The sequence below is a fragment of the Mesoplodon bidens genome (genome assembly GCF_964165515.1).
Source record: "Mesoplodon bidens genome assembly, chromosome: 4".
NCBI lineage: Eukaryota > Metazoa > Chordata > Mammalia > Artiodactyla > Ziphiidae > Mesoplodon > Mesoplodon bidens.
The window spans coordinates 79,451,818-79,463,935 of NC_138160.1; the positions used below are offsets into that span (position 1 = coordinate 79,451,818).

The window sequence follows — 12,118 nt, forward strand, 5'->3', positions numbered from 1 at the left end:
TTCCTCAGACTCAATAATTTCAGTTGTCCTATCTTTAAGTTCACCGATTCTTTCTTCAGCCTGCTCAAATCTGCCTTTGAATCCCTCTAGTGAATTTTTCATTTCAGTTATTGTACTTCTCTGCTCTAGAATTTTTTTTTTTTGGTTTCTTTTTAGGTTATTTATCTTTTTATTGATATTTCTATTTTGTTTTTACATTGTTTTCTTGACTTTCTACACACTTCCTTTAGTTCTTTGAGCATCTTTAAGACAGTTGTTTTAAAGTTTTTGTCTAGTATATCTGCCATCTGCTCTTTCTCAAGGACAGTTTCTGTTTTCTGTTTTTTTGTTTGTTTGTTTTTCCCATTGAATGGGCAATAATTCTCTGTTTCTTTGCATGCCTTGTGATTTTTTAGGTTTAACACTGGACATTTGAATCTAATAATATGAAAGCTTTGGGAATCAAATTCTCCTCCTTCCCTGGGGTTTGCTGTTTTGTTTTGCTTTGTTTTGTTTTTGATTGTCATAGGCTGTTTTTTGTGCTGAGGTTCAGCCAAAAGTGTACACTTAAGAGCTTCTCAGGTCTTTTCTGATCCTGCACTTTCCCTGGGCATGAGCAATCAGTGATCAGAATAGAGATCCCCAGTATTTGGAGGACAGAGTCATTTTTGCCTTTCTGGTTCCAAGCTGCATGCTCTAATGCACAACTGCTTGCTGTGAGTTGGGAACGGGAAATGGGCAGCTGCTGCTGAGCTGAGCTGAAGTTGATGGAAATTAACCAAAACTTACCATTTAAACCTTCCCCTGGACATTGCAAGTCTTTGATAGACTCCAGAATTTCAAAATAGTTATATCAGACACATTCTGTCAGGGAGATTTTCGTCTAGATGGGAAGATGGATTCCTGGTGCCTCCTACTGCACCATCATCCCAGAATCCTCTCTTTAAATTGTTTTAAGGATTGAAATCCTATTAATGTGATTCTAAAGCTCTGTTCTTCAAGTTATCTCATAAAAACTTACCCAGAAAGCTTTATAGCTACCATAAAGGGAAAAAAATCAAGTGTCTTTCAGTTAAGAAAAATGTAAAATAACTCCATCCAATGAGTACCTTTTATGTAAGTGCCTCCTCAGATGGGAGAGTCATTTAACCCAAGAAGAAAAAGGGTCTATGGTTAGAGTTTTCGTAAAATTTATGGAATTCATTCTGACTGTGGAGAACTTATAGAACACAAAAATGATTTGGTAGAGGCCAACGATGTTCACAGTTGCTTATTGTCCACCTACTATGTGTCAGGTTTTGTACTGTGTGCCGTGGACACAAAAATAGTGCTAATAGTACGTTTCTGGTTTTTTCTTGCATTTTTCATAGATAAAAATCACAAGCACATCCTAATGACTACTATAAAAGCAGCAAAGTAACTATTGAAGTTCTCATGGCATCATCTTTGACTTAGAGGAAGTTCAGAAAGCCTTACTGCATGTGGACCCCCTAAGCTAAACATGGCAGAAAGGCAGTCAATGCTACTTCTGAAAACTGGACAAAAATAGGGTGTGCCCTTACCCTGCCACCTGGGCATGTCCACCAGAATGTTGAAATATTAGAGAAAAGTGTGTGGAGTTCAGGTGAAATATTTGGATTTCAGAATTATAGTTATGCAGTTAATCCTTAATATGTGTCTTCTTTTATGAGAAGCCCAAAGAAGGTTATCCTATATTTCTATGGTTTGACAACAAATGTTTTGAGAGAAAAAGAAAGATATCATGTATCATACCCTTCATTTACTTACTTTTTAAAAATAATTATTCTCCCCACAACACCTAGCCCACAGTGGCTACTCACTGATTATTTTTTTAGTAAAGGAACTCTTCCTCTGACACTAGCCTTCTCCATTAGTTTGGGGGTTTCAGTATTAAAAACAAGTAAAATGGCTAGGATATTCCCTTTGTGTGACTCCAGGAAGGTACATACTCTTGAGATAAGATTCAAAAAATTTTATAACTTTTTATCACAGAAGAGAGAATAATATAGTGTACTCCTCATGTACCCATCACCTTCTATAATTATTAACATTTTAACATTGTGCCTATCTTGCTTTATCTATCCAACTCCCAGACCCACCAACACACACACACATGCACCACACCCTTACAAAGTTTTTTTTTTTTTAATTATTTATTTATTTATTTTTGGCTGTGTTGGTTCTTCGTTTCTCTGCGAGGGCTTTCTCTAGTTGTGGCAAGCAGGGGCCACTCTTCATCGCGGTGCATGGGCCTCTCACTGTCACGGACTCTCTTGTTGCGGAGGACAGGCTCCAGACGCGCAGGCTCAGTAGTTGTGGCTCACGGGCCCAGCTGCTCCGTGGCACGTGGGATCCTCCTAGACTAGAGCCCGAACCCGTGTTCCCTGCATTGGCAGGCAGATTCTCAACCACTGTGCCACCAGGGAAGCCCCCCTGACAAAGTATTTTATACTTTGGAATTGCACATTAAACGTTATTCCTGTGACCAGCTTGGTATATGTTGTTTGAAAAATGAATTATCTATTCCCTGTGTACTTTGTTTCCTTATTTGTAATATGGAAATATGAGACTAATATAATACAGTGTCACGAAATAGGCAAAGTACTAAAGATAAAGTTATCAGATGAATCTGGTTCCTCTGTACTTATGAAAAGTAAAAAACTAACTTCTCTGCTGTATTATTTACAGCCTTAGAAAATGAAACCTTAAACCCTTGCTTACTTCTCATATTCATTTTATTGCCTCATAATTAACCACAATCAGATTGATGTCAGAGAAGAAGAAGGGAGTGGAATAACTTTTATTGTATTCTTAAAATGAACGAGGCAATGGTCCAGGCTCCTCATTAATATCAGCTTGTTTCATAAGTAAGCCAGCCCCTGGGGTAGACACCATTACCTCCATTTTACAAGGAGAAAACGGAAAGTTTAAATTATTTGCTGAAGGTCACATAGCCTTTCAGACCCACACTCCTGTCTTATTAGAGTTTGTCAGGGAATGGAATGCAGGGAGTTGGTTTCCCAGGTAACAGAGAGGCTGGGAAGCCAACTGGGGTGGATGAGGCAAAGCAGAGATTAGAAATCTCGGGAAGCTGCTACCATTCCTAGACTGGAAAGAAAGAGGGAGACGCAGGATCACCCTGCAGAAGCTGAAACCACTGCTGGCCCATCCTGCAGGAGACCCTACTGGAGGGAGCAAGTACACATCCCTGCTACACCAACTGACCAGGGTCAGGGCAAGGAATCCACCTGAGGGCAAACAGGTCCACATCTACACCAGGGAGACTGTCTTAAAGCAAAATCAGCTTTACATCTTGGGCCTTCTGTTTGTTTGCTGAACAGTCTTGTTTCAGACAGCAGAATACATACAAAAATAGATTTTAAGGGATTTTGCAGGAAATATCAATTTTCACATTGTCTCTTAATTTTTTAAGCTATTTTTTCAACTTTTAAAATCTTTTATCTTGTTTACTAACCTGAAAAGAATGAATGTACTTCTCAGGGAACTCTTTTAGAGGTTTGTGGAAATGCAGTCATTTAATTATGAACTATTTGTCACATCCCCACCACAGGACTAGAAAAAAAAATAATATAGTTTACCATCTGGGGACTTCCCTGGTGGCGCAGTGGTTAAGACTCCACGCTCCCAATGCAGGGGGCCCAGGTTTGATCCCTGGTCAGGGAACTAGATCCCACATGCATGCTGCAACTAAGAGTTCGCATGCCACAACTAAGGAACCCGCCTACCGCAACTAAGGAGCCCACCTGCCACAACTAAGACCCAGCTCAACCAAATAAATAAATAAATATTTTTAAAAATTTTACCATCTGGTTGAAAAGGCAAAATATACATTTATGAAGTAATCAGTAAGCAGAAGCGTATACAATAAGTGCTAACTTGTTTGCTTTACTAAGAAACTGGAGACTAATATACAGTATGAAGGTATGGTGTGCCATTAATAGGACTAGTCAGGAAATGTTGAGTTAAACACAGGACAGTGGGTTCCTTCATTGAGCAATCGGTTTACCCAGGAGGCCCCAAGCTGCCCTGGCCTCCCTGACCTGGGGAAGCTCCCATGGGTGCCGACTCAGTGGGGTGACTGGAGGAGCAGAAACCTCCACCTCCTGTTGTGGTGCCCACAGATCTCCTCTCCAAACAGTGGTTTCCAATCCTAGCTGCATATTAGAATCAGCTGGGGAAGTTTAGGAAAATATATCTGTGCCCAGGCTCCCCCTGGACAAACTAAATCTAAATCCCTGGACTCTGGTTTGAGTGTTTCCAAAAGTGCTCTGGGCGCTTGTGACCAGCACTGAAAGATTAGACCCGTAGCTAAATGAAGGCTTTCTGATCCTTAGGAAGCAGCCCACGCCCCCTTCCCTGACAAGCTTTTGTCTCTATGTGCAGCAGTGGAGCAGTGAGGGAGCTGAGCTGTGTGTACTAGAGTCCAGAGGGCACCAAGATGTCATTACTTCATGATTTTGCCACAGCTATCACTGGACATGCAAATATTGACCTCTGTTGGCATTCTGCAAGTTGCAGAAGGAAAATCTTCAAGCTATTTTCAAATAACCTTTCCTGTTTTCTTAAACAGCTTTATTCAGACATAATTCATAATTTATCCATTAAAACATGCAATTCAGTATTTTTTAGTATATTCACAGGGTGGCCCAAACATCACCTTAATTTAATTTTACAATGTTTTTTTTACCCCCTAAAAGAAACTCAGTACCTTTTTTAAAAAAAATTAAGCAGAGGCATTTCAGAAGCACACTAGCTTTTGGTGCTCTTTCACAGCTGAGCTTGGACTTGCAGAAGCTCATTTTTTGTCTGTCTTCTTTCTTTTTTAATATGTGTAGAAGTTTGATTTTTATCTTATCCTGTGATGTATACCCTTGTCTGTGCATGTATCAGGGTGTATCTAGGTAACGATGGGGAGGGTGCCCCAAATGCTCCAGAGTGGAAGACTGGCGCTGGCACAAATCTTTAGCTGGGTGAGAGCACAGCTCCAAGCTTTACTGCTCCTTGCTCCTGTTGATTTCCTGACAGGTTTATGAGTTTGCTATGGCAGAAAATTTTATGCATATTAATGCTATCTTCTAGAACGAGGACAAAGGACAGCTGAACTTACCAAATATGTAGTGATGCCAGGAGGTGGAAACAGTTTGGAAAATTATTCCTTTTTGAGGCAAGATAGAAAAACTTTATCTGATATTTTCCCTGCCTCTGAACTCCTGTCACTCCATTCCTTCATCTGTCTTCATCTTAGCTCCAGTGTCTCCTGTCTTCTGGGGCCTTATCCTCCCAATGAAATGTTTCCTGCCTTAGGGCTGGCATCTTGCACTTCCTGTCTTTGCCTCCTCTCCAGCTTCTAATACAGGATGAAACTAGTGTTGTGTGTCTGATTAATTTTATAAAAACAAACCAGTTTTAGAATAGGAAGGTTTTGTTGATTTGGGGCGTTTTTTTCTCATTTATAGCATTGGATTAAGACTTTCTTGATGGGCATCAACAGTTTTTAGCTAGCTTTTAACTAGCCTGGTCTCTGGCCCACAGACTGTAATCCTGATACGTAATGTGACTGAGGAGGATCTCACCTTTCAGATCCTTATTTCTTTACTCATCAAACGAGCTGCCAGTGTGTCCCTAGAGTTGCTGTGGCAGTAAAGGAGACCACATAGGGGAAAGGCCCAGCACTGGGCTTAGCACAAAGGAGATGCTTAGAACAGGTTAGTTTCTTTCCCCTCTTACAGAAAAGTCCTTCCCAAATTTTTCAGGTTTGTGGTTCACTTCCCAACCTATCACTCCTTCCCTTCTCCATGTTTCTCTCACCTCTTCCCAACCCACCAGCTATGTGTAGTAGTAGTAGACAAAGTTTTCTGTCTTCACTCTTTGAAAGACTTGCTGCAGGTTCCTAAGCTGGATCAAATTTGACATATATCATTCCCAAACATTTCATTTCACCAGCAGAATGGAAAGTATGTGGAAAGTACTCAGTTATTCCATGAATTTAAAAATAAGTCACTGAATTTCAGTGAAAAGCTATAACTGATTTTATATCGTTAATAGACTGCTGAATATTGAATAAGCCCCAAGAAATGGTCAGGGCAATGATTCATTTATAAAGTTGCTATTTACTGGATATTGAATGGTATTAGGTGATTCTTATTAATTCTGTTAGAGTTTTGTTGGAGTGATAATGTATTGTAGTTATGTAGGAAAAAAATCCTCAAATTAAGGAGATGCTTGATGAAATGTTTAGGGGTAAAGTTTCAGGATATCTGCAATTTACTTTCAAATGCAGGTACATATACAAATATAGATAGATCTTTGTCCATAATATAAGCAGATATGGCAATATACAGCAACAATAGTTGTTGAATCTAAGTGATGGGACTATTGACATTCATTTTATTATTCTTTCAACTGTTATGTATCTTAGAAATTTTTTATAATAAAAAAGCCAGGTTAAAAAAACTGGAAAAATATGATCCATACAGTTCCTAAAAAATGTTGCCCTTTCATTATGTGATTTTTATGTCATTATATCATTATGCTTATCTATTGAGAGCAAATATGTCTTTTGAAATTACAAAATACCAATTCTTATAATATATGATTTTTATGTTGTCATTATATCTCAACATTTTAAAAAGCATTTGCTATATATATATATATATATATATATATATATATATATATCACTCTCAAACTATTATTTCGAAACTGCATAATTGTGAGGGATTTTGAGCATTTCAGTGGAAGCAAATAACTGATGATGTTGGTTAACCTGGAGGACTGCAATTTTGAAACACCACCGGGAAACAACTTTATAAATGTTTTTAAGTAAAACATCTATCTACCTGTATTTTAGAGAGAAAAGGCTGTCTGCATGTTTACTTTAGGGTAATAAATCATAATATATGTTTGCCAACGAACAGGAAGCGGAATGGGACCTTGCGGAGAGCATGGAGCCTTGCTCTAGACGAGAGCCTGTTGCCTCTTTAAGTTTTCTCATTTGTAAAATGGAATAATCATATTTCCTACAAGTAAATGTGACACTCAAAACAGTATGCTCAGTGGATATTGTTATTATTAGGTATTACCTATATCTAATCTGAAAAAGGTATAAAAATGGTGATAAGAAATGAATGTGATATCACAGTTCTAAATTTACCAGTTCTGGAAGGAGACAGATTGGGTAAATCTGCGTCATTGTAGACCCGTCCCTCTCAAATTCTCTCTCCAAATGTTGAATAATTCTTCCCCCTAGTCTAGCCTTTAAGAATCTTTTGCTTACCAATTATTCTTAAACTTATCAATTACCACCTAGCTCTGATATATATATGTGGGCTTTTAAATGCCTCCTGTTTTTTCAAGATCCATTAATTACTCAATACCGATTGCTCTCAACTGTGGACAAACTCTTGACTAGGACATCTGGGTTAAACAAGCCCTGCAGAGAGCTTCATTCACCAAGCTGCTGTAGTCTGCCTGCTTGTCTGTGGGATCTACCCACTAATCCATGAGAGGCTTTTGTTTGGGGAAGAATTTTCCATTCATGAAAGTGATTTCCTTCTAGTTTTTTATGCAAAGAACTACTGAAAGATTTCACCCACATGTCTAATATTGCTTGGCCTTTTTCTTTTTTTTTTTACAAAAATATCTGTTGATATGATCAAAGGGAATATTATCTTATTTCATTTATCATAGTATAGTGACAAACAATAGATTTGAAGTCAGAAAACCTGCTCTGCAAACTTTCCTCATTTACTAGGTGTATGTCCTTACTAAAAGCACATCACATGACTTTTTTATTCTTAGTTTTCTTAATCCATGAAATCACATGAGCCTCTTTTTTTGTATCAGATAAGTATATATGAAAGAGCCTTGTAAATAATAAAGAATGATAAAAATTATTACTATTATTGCCGTTCTTTTTAATTCGAATAACTTAAGTGTCCTACATATTCAGGTTGTGATTCAGCTCTAGAGAACATAATGGGATTTTATGTTTTGATTTAACTAAAGGTGATTGGGGTCGAACCCAATGGTGAGCTTTTTATTTTCTTATATTTAGGTTTCTTTTCCCACTTTCTTGCACATCCCACATGTGCAAGAAATGAAATAATTCTTTGTCCCCCCTTTTCAGGAACATACAATTTTTTTTTATCTCTCAAAAAAATTCAGTAATCTTCATGGCTTCTTTTATCTTATCAAAACAAATGAACATGTAAGCTACTTGAAGCTTTCATGTACCACGTAAAAATATTTCCTTTCATCACCAGTGTTCTAGTGAGAAAAATAATTCTGTTTCAGAACATAATGAAATTCTAAAGCCATAGGTAATGAAAGTTGCAGGTATGGTCTTTCCAATGCAGGGTTTATCTTTCTGTGTTGGTACTCAGACAGAAAGAACTCCAGAGAATTTCCAAGAGCCATTGAAAGTGATGGTTGATAAGGGGTGGCCCTCCCTTGAGTTCATGCTGAACTGAGGCTTAAGTAATGGCTTAGGCTCAGCATGGTCCTCAGACATCTCATCTCCATGAGGAACCAGGTGTCTCTTATGCTGGCAATTTGGGCTTTAAAATTCCATGAGACATTTTGTAGGAGATGAGATGCCACCTTAGCATCACCATCAGATCTATGTCTGGTTAATTACAGACTGATTTTCTGCATCCCAAATGAATGTCTGTAGCTTCCCTTAATTTTTAAAGGCCACCTACATCGGTATAGAATTATCAACAATTCTCAGGAGGAAGATGAAAGGGGTCCTTGTTTTTACAGTCTATATATTTAGCCCTTTGGGATTAAAGTCACTATTATATTATCTTGTATCACCTCTCTCTACTAAACATTATCTTTTTAAATACTTTTATAGCATGCCGATGGAAAAACCAGTGGATCGCCTTCAAAGTCAGGAGAAAAGAGAGCATCAGATGAGGTAATTTCCACAATACTGGGTTTTCATTTTCTCTTGTTTTTAAATTGTGAATTCTGTCTTGAAGTAAATAATGAGGTAGCAAATATCTCCTACTGGAATATTGGCAAATTTAATTTTAACTAAGATTTGATTTAACACTATAAGTGGAAATCATTAAAAATAAAGTAAAAAAATAAAGTGTTCCTTGGAGAGGAACATCTAGAAGTAGTTTCCATTCAGGAATAAAACTCAGTTATTTAGGGTGTTTTCCCTGTAGGAATTGGTGAATCTTAACTGTTTTTTGTTTGTTTGTTTGTTTGTTTTGGTGAACAAAACATGTAAGAGGGGAAACCAAATGCTATAGTTGAAAAGGAAATCTTTTTTTATGAGAGTCACTGTGAAAGGAGGACAGTGATAACCTAGATTAAACCAGTCATTCAGGTTCATAAACAAAAGGGAGAGAAAAGGACTATTTTTACTTGGCTCCATTCTGTGGAAATACTTGTAAAACCAAACCTCCTCACTTTGAGATGGGTTTTCTTTGAGCCTGTGAATTTCTTCTTTCACTGAATGATGCCTCATTATGTGCACTGTTAACATGGCCTGGTCTCCATGGAAGAGTCATGTGAAAGTTCTATCCTCCAAAAGGGTACTGGGCTTGCCTTCCTTTTGCTGCTTTTCACATTTTAAGTCTCAATGGAACATTCATCTTCATTCAGTAGAAATTGTTATTTCCAGTTTGTAAAAGAGCCAGGTCCTGAAAGGTAGCTGGAAATTTAGAAAGCAAAAAGTGATCATTTTATTTTTCTCTATATTATTAACGTGTTTCTAGAAATCTAGAATCTAGCTCCTCTTTCTGCTTATTTCCTGAAGTTTTGAAATATTCAATATATTTCAATATATTCAGTATGAAGAAGGCCATTATGACTAGAACTTGCTATGAATTCTGCACTAAGGTTTTGTCCACAGCTGTCTATTATTGCTTCCATTACCAACACCCATGAAAATATATTTTAGATTATTTCTTACCACGCAAATTTGCAGTAAGTTTTTGTACCCATGGAAGGCAAGATTTCTTTACAAAGTAAAAATAAACTTTTATTAAGATTTTATCCTGCTTCTTGGTTATATTATTTAAAAATTTTTTCCATGGGAAAAATACCACATTTTTCCCCTTTTACTAGCATGAAAATCTATATAACATCGCTCAGTTCCCCATCAACCCTACTCTTTAAATATATTCCCAGATATCTGTCAAACTATCAAATAGTTTCCTGTTTGAAAACTATAGTGTCTTTTTATTTTCCAGACTAGGAAATAATGTTTTTAGATGTTATCCTCTATTAATATTTATCAAGTTTAAACTATTTGCACAAAAAAGGAAATCTTCTTTTCCAATACAATCAAGTGGATAGTGACCTAGTTCTTATAGGATTATTCTCAACAATTATGTTATTATGTGGAAGCTTAAATATTACGCCTTGAATGTACAGGCATTGTTGGTTTAGGCAACAACTGCTTGCCTGATGATAGGTCTTTTATATATCCAGACTATAAAGTGCCTTATTTTCATATTTATAAAGGGCTTGGGAAACCTGATAAGTAGTCCTGTTATCAATGCAGCCAGGGGAGAATTTGAAACTTCTGTGTCAGTATGATGACTGTACTTTCAGTTTTTTGAAACTGAAAGGCTGAACTTCCACCTTGAGAGAAGAAAGAATTTTTCTTTTCTTTATCAGCAATTCAGACAAGCCTGACATTGTTTCATAACACTTCTGAGAAATTCAGATTTACAACTCTTGCACTTGTGCCAGAGCCTGGTCATATCGGTCTGTTCTGCTCCATCCCAGCTGGCAGAAGAAAAGAGAGGAGATAGAGGCTTTGCCCTGCTCCCGTGGCATAAATCACTGCAGAGATTCAGATAGTCTGAGATTGAAGATTGTTTATTATCTCACCAAATTCTGCCCATATCTATTTGATAGGGTGGACAGATGTGTGGGTGTGATAATTTGGTAGTCAAGTTATATTTCCAATATGGTCTGTCTCTAAAGAATCTCTAATTCTTTATGTCATGTGCAGTTAAGTCATTGATGACATACTATGGCCCTGGAGACAATTCAAGGACACCATCCTACATTAGGCATTATTTTAGCCTTTATGTTCATGATTATAAAACCATGTGCAATCTGGACTTGTAATCTGCCTATCCTACCACCCACAGTTGGCTACCATCGTTTTAAGATTACCAGAGAAGGGTTCCCCAAAACTGATTCTTTCTCCCAAATATTTTCTCATCTACTGCTCTGTTGAACAGGAAGTAAGATTAAGAAGCTTAGTTTGGGTTTTTGGTAATCCATTTTCAAACTAGCATGTGCATCCAAAGGGTGAATAACTTGTTGTCCCCAAGCATATGCAAAATACTGGTTAGGCTTCCAAGGACAAACTCGGGCCTTTGAAACAAAGTCAGTTTGAAAATGTACTTTCTATGCTCAGGGGTACTTCTCAGTGTTTTTTCCTTCTCCCTTTATTGTTCTGCTGCATTTCATTTGGAGATGCAAGAAAAAAGGTACAGAGGAGGGCTTCAGGAAGATGTAACCCAGAGTAAAAATGATTAGGGTTAGGCAAGAACCATTTTCATATTGTCATATGTAAAAATATCTGGGGATGAATGCAGCTGTGTGAATTTCAGAGCTCTTTTTCTCCTGCTACCATAAATAGCTCTTACTTGTCTTGAGTATGACCCCTATACAACCACTAAGTGATCCTAGGAGGTCTGCAGCAATTTTAATAGACTCTGGCAACTAAAATATCATTTGTCATGTTGCATTTGCAATATAAATGCTTGAGGACGGAGTTGAGTAAGAGAATGTTTTTTTTTGTTTGTTTTTTGCGGTGCGCGAGCCTCTCACTGTTGTGGCCTCTCCCGTTGCGGAGCACAGGCTCCGGATGCGCAGGCTCAGCGGCCATGGCTCACGGGCCCAGCCGCTCCGCGGGATGTGGGATCTTCCCAGACCGGGGCACGAACCCGTGTCCCCTGCATCGGCAGGTGGACTCTCAACCACTGCGCCACCAGGGAAGCCCTATTTTTTTGTTTTTTATGACAATCGTTATGAACTTGTTAAGTCCTTCTCAGATGTAGAGGAATTGTAGGACCAAAAGTTGCATGGACTAACAAGCCAAAGACAAAATGACTAGAGA

At 37.9% G+C, this 12,118-nt stretch overlaps 1 protein-coding gene across 6 annotated transcripts in view; it reads left to right on the forward strand.

Moving 5' to 3' along the window:
- The window catches only part of CAST (calpastatin), a 123,256-nt gene that overhangs the window by 5,729 nt on the left and 105,409 nt on the right, over positions 1-12,118 (forward strand). For all 6 annotated transcript variants that reach the window (XM_081231845.1, XM_081231844.1, XM_081231841.1 and 3 more), the window contains exon 2: positions 8,879-8,941. In XM_081231845.1, the coding sequence (XP_081087971.1) occupies positions 8,879-8,941 (63 nt within the window). The remainder of the gene's footprint in view (positions 1-8,878; positions 8,942-12,118) is intronic.